The sequence below is a fragment of the Coffea eugenioides genome, chromosome 3, assembly GCF_003713205.1.
Source record: "Coffea eugenioides isolate CCC68of chromosome 3, Ceug_1.0, whole genome shotgun sequence".
Taxonomy (NCBI): Eukaryota; Viridiplantae; Streptophyta; class Magnoliopsida; order Gentianales; family Rubiaceae; genus Coffea; species Coffea eugenioides.
Window position 1 is genome coordinate 10,531,740 of NC_040037.1, and position 23,746 is coordinate 10,555,485.

Below are 23,746 nucleotides of genomic sequence, written 5' to 3' on the forward strand. Positions count from 1 at the left end.
CCAAATTCTTTGGAATTGAACCAGAACGTTGTTGTCAAAGAGATATAAATTCATTAAATTGGTTAAAATTGCCTAGCGACTTAGGGATTGAACCAATAAGATAATTTTGAGACAAGACAGGAAACTGAAGTGAGACTAAGTTTTCGATCGCATGAGGAATGGAACCTAATAGGTGATTTTTGAATAGATATAAGTTGACTAACCTATCGAGATTCAAATAGACTTTCAAGTTCGACTCAAGTTGGCTTGTTACTTTGTATAACAAATGATGCAAGTATTTAATTATCCCAACAAAACATGTAAAATTTCAGAGGTCTTCTTGTTCTGTCCCTTTCTCCTTTCCCTTCTTCTTTGGTTTACTTTTTTTTAGATTTAAACACGCAAAAAAATGTCTATTTCGATATCTAAGAAATTTAAAGCAATGAAATGTTTTAATGAGATTGACCGTTTTTATCTTCCATGACTAATTTTTCCTACTGAATCCACAGAAAAAGGTGATTCGAGTAGCTTTTGGAGAAATATCTAAACCATGATCAGTACATAGGCTAAGCCATTTATGTTGTAGTTCTATATTTCCGGTGACAGATTATGCTGGAAAATTTGATAGTATTTTCAAGACAAATTATGCTATTTATGTTGTAGTTCTATATTTTCTAGAGACAGATTATACTAAATAATTCGTAAAATTCAAGAAAGTCAGAATAAATTGGCTAAAGCTAAATTTTTATCAATTCCAGGCAGATTTAGTTGGTTGTAGTACTTGTCCAAATAGAATTTAGTTGGTATCGGTATCGGTATCAAAACTTATAAATTTTTCTATTTATATTTTTTAGTTTTTTTGGCTTCAGGTAAATATACTCTTTTCCTTTCCTTTTAGTTAATGGGCCAGAATTAGGAGAAGCATTTGATTAGAAGGACAATTTGATTAAATTCAGATCTGAGAGTTTAGGACTATTTATGCTGATGGATTCCAAAAATTTTATATTGCAACTAAAATCTCCGCCAAAAAGTTCAAGAATGTCCAAGACAACATACATATAAACATGAAACACAACATTGTCCGGAAAAAAATTGTTTTTTTTTTTGAAGAGTGGTTTTCTGTTGTACAACTTTTGATCATTTTATGTTTTTTGATATCGTTAGAAAGAATTGCTTACGCTCAATAGAATTTCCTTATTACACAAACAAAATATTGGAAGTTTAAAGATGCATTTTGTTTTCTTTTTAATGTAAGTTGTAAATATAACTACTTTATTGGTCTTCAAGAAATTTAAAAAGAAAAAAAGATCTTCAAGAAATTGGTACACCTTGGTGAGAGAACAAAAAAAAATCCCAAGTAAAAGTATAAAAGCTATACACAATACTATTTATGCCCTATCTATACAAGATCAAGCAATGAAAAAGCTTTGATCAAAATCCCATGCGACGGCCACTTTCCAATTTTCCTTACTTTTGCTGACCTTTCTCTATAGAAACGGAAACAGGACGGATTGGGCTGAAGAGCCCTTCCCCGTCTGCGGCAGTCCGCCCCAGCTTCCAAAAGCGCCCTCTAGCCCCCAGTCCCCACCTCATCCCTCACAATCCCACTCTCACGCTGCCCCGCTATTAGGACTGTCAATGGCACTGGATCAGCCCAAACTCGATTTGTTCGGCCGGACAAAAAATCCGATGAGCCAGACCCTTTAGTGAATCGGTTCGAGTTTGAACCTAAAAATTAGCTCCGAATTAAATATGAGCCGAGTTTGGGCCTCATTAGGCTAAAATTCGATATAGGTCCGGCCTTTTAATTACCTATATATATAAAATATTTATATTTTGATGTTATATATAATTATATATCCAAATATAGTAATATTAAATACTAAACATATATAAATTACAAAACACAAAAATACATCTAAAAACTCTTCTATGAGTTTTCTTGAAAGCCAATATTAGTAATGCATAACTGAATCTCTAATTTTTCTTATTAGTTGAATAAATTTTGTGTTGACATAATATTGGTTGATTTCTTTTTGGTCTAGAAACACAAATCATCAAGCATGTTTGGATTCAAATCACAAGGCTATAAAAAAGTTTCAACTTTTAAAGATGTATTGGCATATGACAGCATGTTTTATTACTATTTTTCATGTATTTTGAACGAATTAAATATAAATATGGTTGAAAATTTTTTGGTTTATATATTTTTTAAGAACTATTATTTGTTCATATTTAGTTTTAATATTGTAGTCTTGTAAATGTTAAATTAGTTTTACAACTTAATAGTTATAGTAATTATATTAAGAAAATTAAGGAGTAATAAGTAAGTTTGGCCTAAACTCGAATAAGACTCACAACCCAACTATTATGTGAGTTGGGTATGAGGTTCACATTTATTAACTTGAAACTCATAACCCGAAACCCGAAAATATTACAAATTAAATGAATTGAACTCGAACTTGTGAAAGCCTGGCTCATTAGGCCCGATTGACAGGCCTACCCGCTACTCCCTGCAGTGCCCCATGGGTGGCCACCATCATGTTTAGTTTTACAGGGATAATTTATTTTGATATATACAAAACACTAGTAATAAATTTAGTAATCATTGTTTTTGAAGTTTTCACTGCGAAATAAAATATAAGATGTATTTTGAAATGAAATATAGTTTTTGATAATTTTTTTCATTGTTCTTTTATTAGATCTGAGTTTTTTCAAATTTTAATTATCAGATTTGGGATTTCTTGGATCTATTTGATAGATCTCACTATAATATTTGGATTTGATGGAATTAATCAGCATATCTGAAGATTGGAAGTATGCACAAATGTCCGTGGAACTAAAATTATTTTATCTCAATTTTTAAATTTGAAGATTTATAATGTATTTTTTTTATTGTTCTTCAGATTTGGAGTATCTTTTCTTCAGATCTGTGCTTTGATATCTGTGTATGTTTGATGATGTAATTTCTGCTATTAGTGCAGATTTTAATGAAATTATGATATTTTATATAAAAAAAATCAAAACGTATTCATTTACTTTTTTTTTTTATCACTCTTATCCGTTGTCTCCATATCATTTGAATCGTTGGTTTTGTAAGGTACACATTGGAAGAATGTTGAAAGTACTACTATAGGCATTTTTAGAAGAAAATGACATTCACGCTCAAATTTTGACGCTAGGCACTCCAATCCACTTTCTTGGTATTTTTGTGCCAACATTGCCCTTAGTGATTTTCCCCGAGAGGCCTTCAGCAGCCACTCTCCAAACAAAACTCACCTTTAGGCAGATCCAAATCCCCCACCATCCGAGCCCCACATGTTAATTGCAGACTTGACTAAGTTTTCTGGAGTAATTTTGGTGCAAGTGATGTTATTGAGTTCCATGTGTTTCACAAATTGGAAATTTGTTGTTTTGTGAGTGAATCTCTTTGTGGATTGAAAGGTTGCATGGGAGAAGGAAGATGGATTAAGAAGGGTTGTATTTGTCCTTCCAATTAATGAGACACATACTTGGAATGCACGAGGCCAAATATGGAGTGCGGAAATTTACTAATGGTGGCGAGTTTATGTAGTACAAAATTTAAAACAACAGTGAATATATATATTTTTAGAAAAAAAAAACTCAGACAAATTAAATAATGCAATTTATGCTTACAACCTTTGAGAAATATTGCATTCAACAAATGTGTTTTTCACCTTTTGTAAAAAAAAATTAGAAAAATTATCATCCTTTCAGAATATTTTAAGGAATTTACTCGTGTGAGCACCACAGCACTGGCCTTTTCAGAAAGTTGTTATCTGGAGAGGGGAAAAAAGTAAAGGAGGGGAAAGAAAAGGATAGGGAGCCTAAACCCACCTTCACATCATTAAAGAAAAAAAAAATCACGATACCATTGCTTGCAAACAAGAGAACCACCGATTTCTTATCCAACGGCCAACAGGAAGTGGCGTGCAATTGTCAATGCAATTGGTGAGAAACTGGGTCTGGTCGAAAATGGCTATAAAAGGATATGGCTTGTTACATACAATCATCATCAAGAATAGAACCAATCTTAAGTTCTCATAACCCTCTCTATAACAAATAATGGCTAGCAACAGCAAGGCTCTGATCCCATTGCTTTTCTTTCTCTTCTTACTCTCAACTCATCCCATTGCACCTTCAATGGCGAGAAAGATCCCAGGAACAAGTAAGGCCCACTTCGTAGTTCTAAAATTCCATCTTTCATTATTATGGATTACTTATATTCATGATTAGAAAAAGGAAAAAAGATGCTTGTATATATGTACTCATCGTCTAAGAGCCTATAGCTTTGTGATGGCTTTCTTGACACATTATTCATGTTTACATCTTCCACCCATGGGAATGAAGGAGGTAAGGTGGTGTTTGTGTTCGGTGGTGAGCATTTATTGTCTTTTTTTTTTTTATTTACATGATTGATGTATGATTTATATTATATATATATATATATATATATGGATTTTGTTTATGTATATAAAATCTTTTAAGAAATACAACCGTATGTGCACGTATATACCAAATTTTGTAAGAATCAACAATAATCCAAGACACTTGAACAAAGTCAAAACCGTATTACTATTCAAAAAAAAGAAAGAAAAGAAAAGGAAATGAGAAGAAGAAGAAGTGCGCTATTACTATTAATTTGCCACGGTTAATCTCTTTGAGGTAGTCAAGGCAAATTAAAGGGTGAATTGACTTAATAAAGAATTGAATAAGCAAATAAAATTTTAATTAATTCGTTTACTATTAATGCACTTTGAAATCTAGAAGTAAGCACATCGTGCCTGCCATCTATAATCTATCGTAGATTCTATTCTAACTTGCCTGCCATTTAAAATTGCAGATGAATTTGAGAGCCATGAAAATGTATATGCGACAAAGAGATTCGGAACCGGCTATGTCGAACCACACTATAAGCCCCCTCAGCCAATTGAGGGAATCCCAGGTGGTGGATCACATGGCCCTTGATTTGAGACCGTGAAACCAGTTCATGGAAGTTATTGATATCTCCTGATCAACTATTATTGACAATAAATTATTGTAAATCACTTATGTTACATATTACGTGGATAAGGTCTTTGAATCGCTTACACAACATTGCATATTACGTGGAAAAAGACCTTTTATTCTATTTACCAACAAAAGAGAGTTGCTATGTACTGAATCCTTATGAAATAAAATAAATATATAAATTTCTCATTATCTTGGCACGTCTCAAATTAATGTTCAACATGGTCTGATGAAACTAAAAAAGGGATGCAAAAAAATTCGAGTTTAATCGAGCTACATGCGAGTTTGCATTGAAATGTAGGTTTCGAGCATATATTTGTTTTTCTCCAACCAAGAGATGACCAAAAGCCCCAAAAAAACCTCCCCTAAATTACAGACAAGGGAGAACGAGAAATTTTTAGGTCAGTTTTGTAACGTTATCGAGTTCTAAACTGATTGGGTTAGTAGTAATATTGTCCAAAAAAAAAATGAATTGTGACTATAAATGATGAGATCCTTGGCACACCAGTTTGACTCTTATGAATTTTCTAATTTAATGAACCGACCCTGCAAATATAAAATGCCTATGAACTCAATATTACTATTACGGTCAGGTTAGGCTGTACCCTAATAAGTTTAATTTTAAAGTCATATTTGATGCTAAATAGTTCCCAATATACTACATCACTTACTAGTTATACATGGAAAATGTAAAAAAGAATAAAGGGTCAAGTTTTGGCATTTGAACGTTAATAATTTTATCATTGTAGACCCTCCAAAAGTTTCGTGCAAGTTGAATGATATAACGTTATTAATCTATTGATCAAGATAAAGAGTAATGATAAAATTGGACAACTATTAGAAATTTCAGTTATTTCAATATAATCTGATGAATAATTGACAAACAAAGATGAATAAATTATTGCAAGAAAAATTAGGCGAGGTTTAAAAAAAAAAAAGTAGTCAATAGGGACTAAATCCACAACTCTCCATCCTAAGTCTACCCTTATACCATTATATTGTGAATTTAGAATAGAAAGGTATGAATTTACTTCCTTCCTATTAAATAAGGATCAAGTAAAAATGATTTTTGGACACGACAGTTCGTGGTTGTTTTCAAATATATTTGTTGATGGGCCTTTTTGGCAAGACAAGTTGTAAAGTTTTGTTGTAAAGTTTTCAAATAGGTGCAAATGGTTGCAATTGAGTAGTTGTTGTGAAGTTTTGTCCATTTCAAACCAACTGCGAGTCTTTTATTTGAACATGATCTAGAGTTAACATACATAAAAAATGACCGAGTCTTGCATTTTTTTCAGACCAATCCTGTCCATCAACCTTCAAGAATGGTATCATTCCTACCTTAATTCTTGTTGACAAAGGTCTAAAGGACTTCCAAGTCAAGATGAGGATATATTGCCTACCCTGTTTTTTAAGGTCTAAAGGACTTCTCGTTGTTTGAGGTTAATTGATATATTTTCTTATCTTTAAGATACTATTTATCAGGAGACAAATAGTTGTTGCTTGTAAAGCATTTTTGTTTTCCTACTTGGAATACTAATTGCCTAGATTATTTTGTATTAGCCCTGATTGTGTGTATATTTGAGTGCAACTTGTGAGAAAATCTAAAATCCTAAAACGCCATATCATTGGTTTAACATAACGATAACGTTGGTTTGATATTTACAAAATCATTAGTACTCTAACAACTTGTACCCAACTAGCTGTATGGTACTCTAGTCTAACAGCTATAGAGTCTCACCTAACTTGTATACATAAAAGGTCATTGGTTTTTTTTGTTTTGGATAAAAAGCTAACCACAAAAAAAAAGAGACTTTTGCAAGGTGGTCTAAAGGACTTTTAAGTCAATATGTATTTCAAGCCTGTTTGAAACCTGAATTTTTTGGTAGTTTGTCTAAAACTTTACTGTAATGCAATTTAGAAGTTTTTGTAAGGTGAAAAACTTTTTTGTAGAAGTTTTTGTAAAGTGAAAATCTTTTTTTTCCTTTTCTTTTTTTTCTTTTTCTCTTTCTCTTTCTCTTTCTTTTTCTTTTTCTTTTTCTTTCTTTCCTTTTTCTTTTCTTTCCTCTCTTCTTCTTCTTCTTCTTCCTTCCCCGTTACCTCTGCCTCCCAGCAGCAACGCAGCCTACTCCACCCCCTACTCCGCCACCGGCCCCACCTCCAGCACCTCAGCCAAGGCCTCCTCCAGCCCCTCCTCCCACGCCTCCACCTGCTCCACCTCCGGCACCACCACCAATGCCTTCACCAGCCCCTCCTCCTACTCTCCCACCTGCTCCACCCCCAACTCCACCACCAGCCCCACTCCCACCACCACCTCTCACCACAGCAGCTCCTCCAACCCAACACCACCAGCACCACCACCACTACCTGCACCTCCTCCAACTCCAGCACCACCATCGGCTCCTCCACCAGCACCTCCTCCAATGCCACCTCCCGCCACCCCTCTCCTCCCTTTCCCCTTCTCCTCCCCCCTGCCCTTCCCCCTCCCTCTTCCCTCGCCCGGCAGTCAACGCGCACCTCCTCCACGAGCCAGTCAACTTTATTTTTTTTTTTTTTTGCAATTTTCAGCCTTCCCCTCTCCTCCCCCTCCCCGCAATCTGGTGCGCGGAAAAATCCCCCTCCCCGGTGCGATCTAGCCTCGCTACCAAGATCGGCCAGAGGGGAAGGGGAAGGGTGATGGGGGAGGAGTGGGGAAGGGAATTTTTTTTAAAAAAAAGGGGTCATACAAACTGGGTAAAGGGAGAGGATGGCAGGGGAAGATGGCGGGGAGAGGGAGAAAGGCAAAAAAAAAAAAGGAAACAGCACCGGAGGTGGTGGTCGGCGACGAAGTTGGTGGTGGGTTGGGATGGGGGAGGAAGAAGAAAAAAAAGGGAAGAGAATTTTTTTTTGGGAATTTCACCAATTTGGTCCCTAAACATTTTCACTTAAATCAATTTCGTCCTTCATGAAATGTTTTAACTAATTTAGTCCTTGAACTAATTTTTTACTTCCAATGTAGGACTTTTTACTACATTTTACTCAAGTCGCGTGGACCAATAGGGGTATAATTGTCACACTGGCTTAAGCTGCCGCAATTATTCGCCGAAGAGGAAGAGTCCCTGAACACTTTCCCTTTCACAAATAATATACCTGAACACTTTCCTTCATCAATTTCTTTAGTTCTTCTTGATCACTGCTCCGCATAGCCACAACCACAAAAATAACCAAATAAAATGAAGTTGACCACACAGATTCTCTCAACTTCAAATCCAGCAGCCAAAAAAAAAATCTCTTTTAAAAGAAAATTTCTAATTTCACGGTAACAAGATTATCCTAATATTCAAAAGTTTAACTGTTAGTTTCAAACAGTAATTTCCACTTCCCAGTAGAGCCTACTATTTTGCTACTAAACTAAAATCTTCTTAAATCAAAAGAAAATAATGGAGAAATCCTTCGGAAGAAATTAAAATGCTATATTACCTTGAGCGATGAAAATCCTTTGATGGACTCCGGCGATGCATCGGAATGGGAACTCAAATGCAGACAATGCAAATGATGCCATTTGGTCATGTCGAAACCTCGAGCGTCTCTGGTAACTAAACCAAGCCTTAAGGCACCTGCAGAGATTGTTTTCGAGCATTTTTTGCACGACGATCATCTGGACTTGGCGTACTCCGCTATCATCTTCGCCGACGAAGAAGACGCCATTTTTGAGGAAAATAAAGGGGAAATTGTTGCGGAGCTAGGGCTTTTAGTAACTGTGAGAAAGTGTAAGAAATTGAGGGCGACGGGCATCAATATATTGGCGGACTGGGACGGCAGTCACGGCACGCCCAAAACTATTTTCCCGGAAAAATGCTTAGGAAACCGGAAAAGACCAATGATTATGAACTTGAGGGTTTCCTTTGCTAACTTAATTAAGATAGTACGAATCAAACGAAGAAAATCTGGCCTGAATTAAGAGTGCAAAGGAACTTAGTGCAATTGTGAACTTAGTTCATAATCATGCAAAGGAACTTTGTGCTTCCATGATTATGAACTCGAGGGTTTCCTTATTAAATGAATTCTATATACTGTCTTAATTAAGCGTGAACTATAAATTACATGCGCTTTGCATTTGTCCTGACCCTCAACCTCACCCTGGCCTGAATTATGCAAACATAGTTCACGCTTTTCGCTCAATGCTGAGACAATGGTGGGAAGCCTAGCAAGGTCCCATCCAAGAACCTTGCAAATTACCTGCCCATAAGCCCTATGAGCTCTCCTCTTCTTCGTCTTGGCTATTGAAATCGAATGCTGAACAAGAGCAACACAATCCTTAGACTTCTTTCCAGCTAACTTTTTCCCCAAACCACCGCAAACTAAGCAATTAAATTCCCCATTATAATAATTCTTCTCGTAATACTCCCTCAACTCCCTATCCTCTGTAAATACTTTAAAGAAAAACCTATACTCTTCCTCCTCCAGCCTATCATCATCATCATCATCCTCACTATCCTCCATATCATCATCATCGCCAGACTTAAAAAATTCTTCAGTTATCTGCAAAGCCTTAAATTAAGCCTGACTGGCTACAAGTTTGGCTTTTTCTGCAGAGGAGGGTAGAAGGGTCTGCGGACTCGACTACGGCCAGCTTGTTCCGCAGCCGGAGGTGGTGGCCGGAGGTGAATTAGAAGTGGGATTGCAAGGCCATTCTTTTCCGCAAGCTGGAAAAGGCAATAGGGTTGGGTTCTGGGATTCTTGCATTTGTTTTCTATCGGAGTTCTTTCTGCCTTTTCTGTTTGCGGGTTTAATTCTTTCTTGCTTCTTCAATTGTATGGGATTGTGGGGGTGATGGAGAAGGCCAGATGGTGTGGGTTGTTGGGTTGCTCTCGTAGGCGGCCCCTGGTGCCATAACGAGTGGAGGTAAATCACCTCGTGTATCAATCTTCTTCCTCCTCGACGAATAATTATAGCAGATTAAGCCAGTGTGACAATTATACCCCTATTGGTCCACGCGAATTGAGTAAAATGTAGTAAAAAGTCCTACATTGGAAGTAAAAAATTAGTTCAAGGACTAAATTGGTTAAAATATTTCATGAAGGACAAAATTGATTTAAGTGAAAATGTTTAGGGACCAAATTGGCGAAATTCCCTTTTTTTTGTGTGTTTTGTGTATTTTGAAGTGTGTAGGTAAAAAACTTAAAAAACTTGCTTACAAACCTGGCTTCCAAACGGGCAGGTCCAACCGTCAAGATCAAATTAGTTTTGGTTGGTTTCAAACATGTTGAATTCTGGGCCCTTGTTCCCGAAGGTCCAACATTTATGATCAGCTTGACGTAATATTGGACGAGAAAAGTCATTGTTGTTTTCAAACAATTTTTAATGGCAGGCAATTGTTAGTAAAGGTCAGATACTCGTGGTTGATTTTTATAAAGTTTAAATGTAAGGCCTTGTATTGGCAAAGGTCTAAAAGACTTGGTCCTGATGATGATGTGTAGATACCCAAGTCTTTAAGTTACAAGGACGTATTGCCACGAGTCACAATATATTTTCGAGATCATAAATAGTTGTTTACAGAGGTTCATATAACTAATAAGTCGTTGATTTGATTTTTAAATATATTAATCTATTGATGAAGATACAGAGTAATGATATAATTGGACAACTATTAGAAATTTTAGTTCTTTCAATATAATCTGATGAATAATTGACTAACAAAGATGTATAAAATATAAATTATTGCAAGAAAAATTAGGCCCACAACTCTCCATCCCAAATCTACACCTTATACCATTTTATTGTGAATTTAGAATAGAAAGGTATGAATTTACTTCCTTCCTATTAAATAAGGATCAAGTAAAAATGATTTTTGGATGCGACAGTTGTGGTTGTTTTCAAATAAATTTGTTGATGGGCCTTTTTGGCAAGAATAGGGGCGCAAATGGATGCAACTGAATAATTGTTATACAGCTTTGTCCATTTCAAACCAATTGCGAGTCTTTTATTTGAACACGATCTAAAGTTAACATACATAAAAAATGACTGAGTCTTACATTTTTTTTTTAGACTAAGCCTGCCCCTAATTCTTCTTGACAAAGGTCTAAAGGACATCCAAGTCAAGATGAGGATATATTTCCCTACCCTACTCTTTAAGGAATAAGGATGTGTTGCTAGTCTTTCTTCTTCTTCTTCTTCTTTTTTTTTATATCAACATATCCTCAACGTGGAAAATGGGAGGTGGCGCGGGGGGGGGGGGGGGGGGAGGGTGACCAATCACCAAGATCTTGAAATTTCTACTTCTTGACATTAAAATAAAACATTATTGTTTTTCAAGTGGATCCTTAGCAAATTAGTGTTTGCCACCTAACAAAGTCTTTGAAATTAAATTTAGCCCTCTCCAGTCTTGTACATAGCTGAGTATTGTCAATTCTCCACCCTCTTGTTCCCAGTCTAGTACATATTTAAGTATTGCTAATGCTTCCCCTTCTCTATTCTCTCCTTTTTGTCCTTCATCAATAATTTTCAAATAGTCTGGCATTGACTCTATTATGATGACTTTAATCAATGGTAACCATTTTTATAAGCCTTCCAAAATATAAAAATGTGATAACTATAAGAGGGGTAAGATGGTCAAGTGATTTTGACTCTAGAAATTTTCTCACTGATGCTTTGGGGCACTCATTAAAACACACAGTAAGATATCTACGCACATACTTGATATTTACTTTCTTACTTTCACAATTTAATTTTATTTTTTGGTAGATAGTTAATGCTTCGGGTCTTGATTAATGAATCGCGAAACAAATCCTCTATTTACAATTTCTACTCATCGGAGGTAATTTTATGCTATTGCGATATATTTTAGAAGGTTTTTACTAGTTTGATTTTCTTATCTTTAAGATACTAATGTGTACATTTGTTTGAGGTTAATTGTTACATGTGTTTATCAGGAGACAAATAGTTGTTGCTTGTAAAGCATTTTTGTTTTGTTTTGTTTTCCTACTTGGAATACTAATTGCCTAGATTATTTCGTATTAGCGCTGATCGTGTATATATTTGAGTGCAACTTGTAAGAAACTCTAAAATCCTAAAATACCATACAATTGGTTTAACATAACGATAACGTTGGTTTGATATTTACAAAATCATTAGTACTCTAACAACTTGTACCCAACTAACTGTATGGTACTCTAGTCTAACAGCTGTGGAGTCTCACCTAACTTGTATACATGGGTGTCACCTATCTTTATTTTGTATTTATTTGTTTACATTTTATTTGAAATTTTAAACATATTGTTATATTTATATTAAAATTGATAAGGATAAGGAATTAAATAAAATTGTATACAATTATACAGAACCGGAAATCAGAACCAGAATCATAAGGAACCAAAATCAAAATTATGCGGTTCTGTTTCTACCTCTTTGAAAAACCAGAACCGACAGTTCTGAAACCAGAACCAGAACCATCTTATATGGTGCGATTCTGGTTCTATCTCTTTGAAGAACTAGAACCGACGGTTTTGAAATTGTGGCCATGACTAGTTGGAAGAAGAAACATGGGATAGTGAGGAGGATGGGGTCAGAATTTCCGCCGCCTTAGATAAGGTGTGAGTGGAATCTAAGAAGTTGGAAAGGCGACTCCCATGTTACATCCATTTGATGTACATGTACATGCATACTAAGCCTCTAAATTGGCCCTTATCTTTTTATTTTTTGTTTTTATTTTCCTGTAAACATTAATTCAACTTTCTGTCTTCTCTCTCTCTATTTAGTTTTTCTTTCTGAATGAATAGAGTTTTCACATTCTAATTAATAGTAACACCCACTAGATATATGTTAACTTGAAGTACTTTTTTCTGTCCCATTGAAATTTCATGTTTCTTAGTTTTCCATGTTCTAAAAGTTTTTTATTTTAATTCCAAAATTCAAAACATATTCATTTACCTTTTTCCTCCACTCTTATCCACTGTCTCCATATTATTTGAATTTCGATTTTGTCGGGTAAAATTGAAAGAATGTTATGAGTATTGATAGAGACACTTCTATTTTTATAAAATGACATTTGGATAGGAGATTATTTAAAATATAATTTGAAATAATTATTGTAACACTTTTTATAATATGATATATGTAAGATAAAAAAGTGATTGTCAAGATAAAAAATGTGTTAAAAAATATATTTATGATACAACTAAATAATTATTTTGCAAATAAATCCTATCCAAACACACCCATGTTGGAAATATATATATATTTTTTGGAAATATTCACGCTCTATAGTTGACGCGAAGCCCTCCGATCCACTTAGTGTATATTTTTGTGTACATCATTGCCCCGAGCGAAAGAACCGAGCCTGCATTATTTTCTCCTACAGCCCTTTGGCAACCACTCTCCAAAGTCCAAACAAAGCTGCACCTTTAGGTGAAAAAAGAAAAAAAAAAACCTCACCATCCGAGCCCCATTCATCAATTGTAGACTTGACTAAAAATTTTGGATTGATTTTGATGCAGGTGGTACTGAGTTCCCCAAAAATTAATTCTACACTTGACCAAATTTTTTGGATTTATTTTGGTGTGGGTGATATTATTATTAGTTTGTTTGGATTGATAAGTTCCATGGGCCCACAAATTGGAAATTTGCCGTTTTGTCAGTGATTCTCTTTGCGGATTGAAAGGTTGTACTGGAGAAAGGAGATGGATTAAGAAGGGTAGTATATTTAATCAAAAAAAGAAGGGCACTATTTGTCCTCTCCATTGATAAGACACATATTGGGAATGTCCGAGGTCAACTATGGCGTGCGGACGTGAGCAAATTTCTAAAGGTTTTTGAAACGGAAAAAATGCATTTTTCATCCCAATGTTTAAGATGTTAATTAATTTTTGTTTCTAAAGTTTCATGCAAAACACGTTTCACTCTCATAATTTTATTATTTTGATTAATTTTATTCCTAAAGTTTACGTAAAACACATTTCATCCTCATAATTTTATATTTTTTATCAATTGAGGATAATTAAATGATTGTTAATTAATTTGGACATAATATCATGACATGTCCCGTTAGTAATTGTATTATTAATACTTAATTTAGTTATTAATTAAATTACAAAAATAACAACAAGTGTTTTTGGATAGAAGACTATCTCCTTTTTTAAAAAAAAAATTGTAATATGATGTATATAAGATAAAAACAAATAGATGATTGAAAATCATGTAACAAAACAAAATTTTGCAAATAAATGACAATCCAAACCATTCTGTCTATCGCATTAATATTTTTTTCCAATTAGTTGTAGTGGAGTTTTTTTTCAAAACGATATATGGTTGTAGTGGAGTTGTTTGACATTTTTCTCTAATTGGTTATAGTGGGATTGTTTCTTTTCTACGACTTTGTTTTCTATGGATTTTCTTGTTCAATTGTAATTAAGAAGAAAGTAATGGTCGCTAAAAGGTTCTTAGGTTTTTGATGTACTAAAATGAAAAAGTGAATTAAGAAAAGTTTTTTGAAGTTTTTGTTGATCCAATGTTAATTTTACTAATGGACATGCTGTGGTCCAGCGACGATATTACATTCAAATTGCTTGACAATATATCAATTGTCCTCAATTAGCTAAATTATGAAACTATGAAGGATGAAATGTGTATGCGTGAAACTTTAAAGATGGAATTAGTCAATATTATAAAATTATAAGAATGAAATGTATATTGCATGAAACTTTAGAGACCAAATTGATTAACACCTTAAACATTATGGATGAAAAGTGCATTTTCCCTTTTGGAATGAATTTTTTAATATTCAATGAATGTATTTTTAAGAAAAAAAATGGAGACAAATTAAAGAATGCATCCTATCAATGCAATTTTTGAAAAACGTTGCATTCAGTGAATAATTTTTTTCACTTTTTGGATCATTCTTTTGGAATATCTTAAGAATCACGCTCTTCAGAAATTTACTCATGCGGACACCACGCCACTAGCCTTTTTAATAAAGTTGGGATCCTGGTGGGGAAGAAAAAAATGAAAGGACGGGAAGCGTATACCCACCTCCATATTATCAAAAAAAAAAAAAAATCACAATACCATTGCTTGCAAACAAGAGAACCACGGGTTCTTATTTTGAAAGTGTTACATTGAAAATGTCATATTTTTTATTTTAAAATATTTTAAAATATTTATCAATTTATCAAAGTCAAAGTTATTTATGATTTCTTCTTTTCAATGTCATCTACTCTTTATTCATATTTTATATTAAATTCAAATTTAAAATTTAAATTTTTTAGTGTAATTTTACAAAAAATCTATTAATATTATCATCAAGTCATTATTTTTAAAAAATTGGAATCCAAAAATGCGACAAACAATTTGGAATTGGGAGAGTACTAATTGTCTGGCGTTTTCATCCTTCCCTCGACAGAGGGAGTATTATTATTTATATGAATTTCATGTATAATAATTGTTTGTCTATTATAAGAATATGCAAAATTATTAATTCAAAAATCCTTACACTGTTTTGTCACTGTCCCCCATAGCCCTGGTCCTAAAAGTAGGCCTACCAAATAGACCCAGAACTGCTGACGCTAGTTTACATCCCATAGTAGACATCAGCTTGATCCAATTCGAGCCACTCAATTTCATGTTGTCCACTCGAATAGGATCACATTAGCTCATCCCATCTGGACCTCGGCAAATTGCCAATTAGTCTGAGAAACTCGGTCCCGTCGGTCCGGTCAGAAACGGCTATAAAAGTCTGGTTCGCTGCCTACAATCATCAAGAAACGAATATTAGAATAGAACCAATCTTAAGTTCTCAACCCTCTCTATAACAAACGAACATGGCTGGCAACAACAAGGCTCTGATCACTGCCCTTTTGTTTCTCTTCTTTCTCTCAACTCAACCCATCCTAGTACCTTCATCAGCAAGAAAGATCCTAGAGACGAGTAAGTCCCACTTTTGCAGTTCTAAAATTCCATCTCTCATAGTTATAAATTACTGATAAAAATGATCAGAAAAAGAAAAGAGAAGAGAAAAAAGATTACTGGTATATATGTACTCATCGTTTAAAAGTCTTAATTGTCTTTGTAATTATTCATGTTTACATCTTCCACCTGTGGGGATGGAGTGGGTAAGGCTGTGTGTTCGGTAATGTGCATCTGTTGTCATTTTTACATAATTTGGTGTAGATTTGTATTATTATTTTACTGATTATGTGGGTTTTGTTCGTGTATATATATATATATATATATATATATAATCTTTTAAGGAGTACAACGATGTGTCTGCGTACATTCCAAGTTTTATAAAAATCACACAATAATCGAAGACAATTGGATAAAGTCAAAACAGTATACCAACTAAAGTTTAAACTTCAGATTCTTTTCTAATGTGACAGAAACTGCGATCATTTATTTTTTATCCTGTACTTTTGAAATTGCAGATGAATACGGGAGTAATGGCAAAGTGTATGCGGCAAAGAAGATACCATCCTATCAACCCAGTCAGCCGACTGAGGGAATCCCAATTGGGTATGGGTATGGGATTCCCTGATTGGAGGCCGCGAAACCAATTCGTAGAAGTTGATTGAAATCTCCTTTTAAAGTTGGATACCTAAATAAATTAAATTACTTACGCCACGATTGTAACATAACATTACATATTACGTGGAAAAGACCTTTTGCTATGTTTACCAGCAAAAGAGAGGTAGGTGCTATGTACTGAATACTTATGAAATAAAATCTATATTTCAAGGTATCAGTTCGAAAAGGGCAAAAAAACTTAAAATGGCCCTTGAATTATTAAGTTTGTATGCTTTTGGCCCTTCAATTATTAAAGATGCCAAATTACTCATCAAACTTGTAAAATGTGTATATTGTTGGTCGTTCCGTTTATTATTCATGTTAAGACTAACAAAACCAAAGGATATCATGGTCATTACAGTTGTAGGATTGAAGATTTCTCAATTACCGTGAGACAAGTGTTAATTTTTCAGTAAAACAAAATCTGAAGTTGCTAAATAGCGGCAATTGTATCTGCAAAAGAAAAGAAAAATCCACCATAAATGAAGTAGACTATGCAGCTAAACATGTGCATCACCGTAATCATCGCCCAAGCTGTTAGCCATATCTTTGTCAAGTATTTCCAAACTTCAATATTTATCTCTTTAATTCTCTCCATTACCTCTTTATGACCAGTTGCATCAAAGCTCTTAGCTGCCTATTAGAAGTAATTACTAAGCAGTTACCCTCGAAAGGACAGTTTAAAGTTACTCTGAATAGCTGCCTATTAGAAGTAATTACTAAGCAGTTACCCTCGAAAGGACAGTTTAAAGTTACTCTGAATATGCCTACAGTAGTATCTTGCATTAGTGTATGGTATCAGTCCTTCATATGCTAAGTTCAGACCCCACATTTAACATAATTTAATTAGCGCAAATAGAAGATTGGCAGTTAAGTCATATGATAGTAGAAATGGGACATTTGTGAGTAGAACAAAAAGTACCTTTTTTCTATCACTCATAAATGTTAGAGGCAATTGGCTATCAAATGGACCAAAGTATTCTTCAGAGAAATGAAAGAACTATGACCAAGTCTCTTTGTTTTCACATTCAGCCACAACAATCGCATGAGGGAATATGCTCTTATTCCTATCCCACTACAAGAAAAACAACTTATAGAGGCACATCAAAATGTCACAAGTCACACCTTGTTGAGGCACTTAATATATTGAGGCACATACCTAGTGTGCCATGTAAAACCTATGTCACAAAAGCTTTTAAAGGCACAATTAAGTTCCATGACATAGAAAACAATTCAGACATCTAAAAGTGCCATAACAAGGTTATTGAGACAATAGTATTTGTCAGAAAATAGTTGTTATTGAGGCACGCAAATGTGTCACTATATATCTTAATGTAGATATTGGCAAGTGCCTCTATATTAACCTTTAAAAGATGTTTTAAAATGCCTCAAAAACCTGCTACGTAACAAGAAAATTTCTACTACAAAAAACCCTTATCATGACACTTACAAGTGCCTCAATAGACTGGATTTTTTTTTTCTTTTTTATGCCTAGCCACAGGTACTACTGTGAATATGACATTCCTGTTGTATCAATAGAAACAAACGGCAATATTGGACATCTCACATTCAATGACCAAAACCAACAATATTTGATTGAAAAACCACTTTCAAATTATCACCATAACCAATGATTACAATTAAAGTACTCATAACCAACGATTTCACCTAAATAGCACCAGCTAAACTAAAATCAACTAAACTGCTAGTAGACCAACTTCTTGTAATATATGCAGCAACACTTTGTCCTTTTACAGTTATAGCACTTCCATATAAATGGATAAGTATCCATATGCTGCAACACCTTCTTCACTTTTGAATTTCAGCACATTAATCTTCGCAAATTTTTACCTATAGCATAAGTATATTATGTATTAAAATCCATCATAATTATCGAATGAGACAAACATATGAGATATTAACAATTAACATAATTTGAAAGTTAGAAAAGGAAAAACATACTAGTTTTGTTGGCCAAGCTATAGGAGCACCAATTGAACATTACTAGTTTTAGGGTGATACAGCATACCCTAAAACTGAAGGCAGATATGCAGTGCTTAATAAGATATCATGTCATTTGTATGATGTTGGCTATTGATGAATGATATCTATGTAAATAGTGGAAACGGATAGAAGAAACACATATTTCCTCACTTATCTATGTAAACAAGAGACTTTAATTGCATAGCAGAGCTTGCTGTTGCTGCAATTCATTGAAAAAATTTCCTCGTCACAGTTATCTAAGAGATTCTAATCTGCAGAAGTAAGCCAAATGAAAACAAGTCTGTTATCCATTTGTAGCCCTGTCAGTCAACAGTACCAAGTAATATTGGGCCATCCATGGTACTTTTAGCTCAATGCACTCTACAGGTTAGCCATTTTGATAGCATTTCAGATACTTATCTTGCATAACTTTGTATTGTATTAAAATAGATTCAACTCGGTTGGAAATGCTAATGAAATTGAGTTAAAAAATGCAATCATTACTTGTATGCAAGCACCATAATGTTGTGCACCAGATATGAGTTCCATGTTGAATATTTCATTTTGAATTGCTGTATATTTGATTTATTTCCGATTGAGTTACATAGCCTATTATAAGAATCGGGCAATTTTTTTGTCTTCCTTCCCTCTGAAGGGAGCTTCCTGAAATTATATAGGATGCTTGAGAAGAAGAATACTTGTGAAACATGTAACAGCAAGAGCATGTCTTGACAACGTGAGATGTCAAGAGAGGTATTACTTCATGGTGATACTAGACCTATCGATGATAAGAGGCATGGTAGTTCATACCCTTCGGATGTTATTCCTAGTAAATAAACCAAATTCAGATACTATAGCATTTTAAAATATCTTGATGGTATTATTTTGATGTAGTTGAGTTTTTCATTTTTTTCATTGCAGGCTGGGGAGATTAGAACTCAACTTTTGCTCTGTTTCTCTCCAAGACTCTCATCTGGCTCTAGTTTGTTATCTCTAATGGTACCACTGGTAAGAGAGTAAACCATATCCTTTACCTCTCTTAAATTCAAGTAGTGCAAATTTCACCAAATACTTGACCCCTACACCCCAAACCAAAAGAAGAATTGTACTATGTGACAAAGTATATATGGATTATGATCTTTTTTTGGGGTAAAAAAATTCTCTATGTTGATTTTTGATAGTTAAAGTCGAAAATGCACAATAATCCTTCACAGATGTTTCCCTCGGTAGCGTTTTATTTGTTTCACAATAATCTCTTTCTATATCATGTAGATATATTATTGTACCATTCTAGAACATTACTAGAAAATGAGCTTGTGAAAATGGATAAGTTTTGGGCAAGCCAAACTTACCTGTAGCTACCTCAGTAAGTGGATATGTTTATATGCTGTACATAGCTTTGTATAATATCGAAAATGATGTAACTACATGATAGCTACTACGCATCCTTCCTCTCCATTATCAGAATAAAACAGATTATGCTTCAGGCACTAAAGTGAAGAGCTATAGTTCTAAATGTCAGAGAAAAGCCTATGCACTACAGTCTATTCCTAATTAAGGCTCCAACAGCTATTCATAAAAGCCAATTTCTCTCAAGGCTTCCATTTTGGAAACCTGATATAGAATAAGCAATATTAAGGATAGAGATGAAAAGCATAACTATAATTTCAACTTTTTCCTGTCTTCAAATCCAATAAAACTTGAAAAGCCTTGGCTAATGCGAGCAGAATGATCAACAATTCATTGGGAAGGAAAAAGACAAACCAGACACACCTTTTCTTAGAATAGAAATTCAGATTTCATAAAGACCAAAAGAAACCAAAAAGAGAGAGAGAGAGAGAGAACACCCCATAGAACAGCAGATAAAATTACAAGATAGCTCACTGAAATTCATTAACAAAGTAACCGCTTACAGGAACTAGCCAAGGCCAATGCCACAGCAAGGGAGACGCCGCTGTCTTCCAGTTACGAGATTGGGAGGATGAGAGCTAGTGAGAGCCGGCAATGATTTTTAGGAAAATTTTGAGGAAAGAGATTGGGAGAACAATTTGGGGGTAGAGGGCCGAGAGAGAGAGAGTGTGAGAGAAAGAGATGGGTAAATGAAAAATAAAGTGTTAGATTAGAATTTGGGGGTAGATTGGTAGAGGACCGAGAGGGAGACTGCGAGAGGAGACTGAGGGAGAAAGATGGGTAAATAAAAAATGTATCTTGCAAAATTTGGGATTTGGGACAATTTTGCCGCTTCTTTTAGGCGCCAATTTTAGAGGAATTTTTTTTTATTTTTTCATCAAACAATTGTTTTTCCTTCTAATAGTTGTTGAGGCACATCTCTAAAATGCCTCTATAAATATTTTCTTTATATTCTTTTGTTTTCAGTTTTTCTTATAAGCTTTGTCCCTTATACATTGTCTTTTTTTATTTAATTAATAAGTGCTAATTTGGCACAAACTACCAAATGCCTTAATAAGTGTTTATTTGAGGCATTTATTAAATAGTGCCCTAACAAGTATGCCATAATAGGGAAATTTTCTTGTAGTGTCCAAGGCCACAACAGTAAGCAACATTCCTCCATATGGTCCTTTGAGGTGGCAACCATCAAAACCAACAAATGGCTTGCAATATCTAAGAAATCCATCCTTTTGTGCTTTGAAACTAATAAAAATTCTCAGAAATCTGGTTTCCACCAAGAGATTTGGTCTGTCAAACTGAATCTTGCAGATGCATTCTCAACATACTTGGGCAAGCTTGCATATGGCTCATAGTGTGTATCCTGTATCTCTTCCAATGCCCTTGTCTTTGCTTTCCAAATCTGCATCTTGCTAGGATGCATACCATATTTGATACAATCTTAGCATAGACACTTTCTGTATTCATTTGAGGATGGATCTGAAGAAGTGGAACTAGTTTCTTAGCAATCTAATCAGATGTAGCCTCCGCATTCCTATTGTTCATAACACAAGTGTGTTGAGGTGTGTAAGACTTAATTTGAAAAGTAGTTGTTTCACCAACAGGAGAAGCATGGATTCTCCATGGACAGCCTTCAACATCACACTTAGCAGTACACCTTTTCTTTTCATTTTTCAGTCTTACTATGGGTAAACCTTTCTGGATTGCCTAATCCTTCAAAGCAGCCCTAAAAGCATCAACATTGGTGAATAACATATTCTTCTCAAATTCAATATCCACTCTCGGATTATAGGTGAATATTTTTGCTCTTAAAGCTGCCCTATTTGGATCAATTTCTTCCTCAGATTCATAATTCAGAATTATATCACCTTCATCATTCACCTCATAATCTGAGAAGGCAATATCACTCCTATCAAATGATTCATGTACCTCACTGCAATTGCTTAAGCTATCCTCTTTGTCATTGTTTGCTTCATACAACCAAGAATCATCATCACTTGAAATGAACACTTCATCATCCCTTTCAATATTTTGCAAATTAGGTTCAACATTTCCAGTAGTCTCCTCAATTCCTAGATTCTCTTGGCCACCACCAAAGTTGTTATTGTGGTTCACCTCAGGCATATTAAATGGAATTACATCCATATGGTCCACAAACAAATTAATCACCAGCTCATTATCATGCACCTTAAACATTTCCATGACTGCCTTATCATTATTGACATCCATTGTTGTAGCACTTCTTGAAATCCCACATCTCACATGTAGCAAATAATTAAAATTTCCAGGTAATTTATGCAGTGCTTTCTCACAAACATCATTCAACAGTTCTATATAAGAATACTTATCAAGATTCACATTGGGAATCCTGGTTCTTCTTCCATTGTAGTGAACTACAATGTCATGTGCAACCACAAGTGACATCTTGTTTTATCCAAATTAATTATTAGTATCATAATTGTTACTTACTAACATCAAAATCTAAATAATGAAGTAAAATATTCCTTGTCATATAAGAACGCCTAAGAGCAGCTTTCAAAATACAAAAAACTCCATAATCCATCATAAATTTTTTCTTTTCATTTACCCACATCAGATAGCTTTATTATTCCAGAACAACCTCAACTTATCTTTCATTCTTCCATTACCATCCTTTATTACTCAACAAGCTCTACATAACTAGTACAAGCTGATAGGCTGAAATTTATCTATTTATTTTACTATTATTTTCCTCTATCACCTGACTTGATGTGGATTAATTGCTGGATTCTACTCATTTTTCTTAATTTACGTATATTTCAGGGAGTAGAACGAAAATATGATAACAGGTGCCAAATTGACTGGAAAAGAATTCAGATGATAAAGCTTGTCCCAGGGGCACTTTTGGAACACGAGATGTCACGCCCATTTTGGTAATTTTCGCAAAGGAATGACTAACGGAGGGCTTCTCCCTCCTGGTGAGCGGCCGCAATAAGAAGGAAGAAAAAGGATAAAAAAGGGGGCTGGCTTAATTCTTAGTTTTTCGTCTTTAGCTTAGAAGAGAAAATTGTTGACTTTTCCCTTGTACTTTACTTTTTGGCTTAAGACATGTACGAATGTGAGGAGGAAGCTTTTTGTCAGCTTTCTTTGACTTTTCCTTCTTGCACCTTGTGAATGATTTTGCTCTGCGGATGCTAGGAACAATAAAGGGCTTCAATTTGTTACCTGTGCCTTACATTTGCTTACTAAGTGTTTGACGAATTGCGGTTCTTGAAATGCATACAATGGCCGTGACTTCTGCTGAAATTTCCCGCGGGCTTAGTTCATCCAATATGAGCTAATCCCCTCGTTCTAGTCAAGAAACGACGGATGCTTTGGGTCACCTGAAAACTGTGAGATCGATTTAATTTAATCTTTCCCTTTTATTTATTGGTATTCGTGTATTCCCTGATTACTATGCTTATGGTTATTTAATTAGTTGATTGTCTTGGATCCAGATAATTAATTGATTTGGTAATCTATTGTCAATTGGGGTATTGAATCCGTAATTGTTTAATTACCTCAAACAGTGACAACTGGCATGATTAGATTTGTGTCATGGGAATACGCGGGCTAATCTAAAATAACCCTGGTAGTGCGTTATTTGGTTAGAATAGGGCTCCTCTAATACGTAAGGCAATTGGGGAATTAAATTCTATGGGCGTACCTAGGATTATTTCTCAATTAGAGCAGTGATTAACGGGCGTACCTTGATCACCGACACAGTAAGGAGGGGTTGACTGCCATCGCTTGTTTGGTAGTTATAACCTATTTATTGATGAATAATTGGAATTGC

The 23,746-nt window shown here is 34.6% G+C and overlaps 1 protein-coding gene and 1 long non-coding RNA gene across 2 annotated transcripts; one reads left to right on the forward strand and one right to left on the reverse strand.

Annotated features, from left to right (window-relative positions):
- Positions 1–7,175: 7,175 nt before the first annotated feature.
- LOC113766019 (keratin, type II cytoskeletal 60 kDa, component III-like) lies at positions 7,176–9,489 on the reverse strand. Its single transcript, XM_027310250.1, has 2 exons — positions 9,126–9,489; positions 7,176–7,339 (listed from the first exon to the last, which is right to left on the reverse strand). Exons 1-2 carry the CDS (start codon positions 9,487–9,489, stop codon positions 7,176–7,178), a joined length of 528 nt encoding a protein of 175 aa, XP_027166051.1.
- A 6,208-nt stretch (positions 9,490–15,697) lies between these two features.
- LOC113765574 lies at positions 15,698–16,813 on the forward strand. Its single transcript, XR_003467735.1, has 2 exons — positions 15,698–15,906; positions 16,404–16,813. It is a non-coding gene; the product is annotated as an uncharacterized LOC113765574 (long non-coding RNA).
- Positions 16,814–23,746: the final 6,933 nt, after the last annotated feature.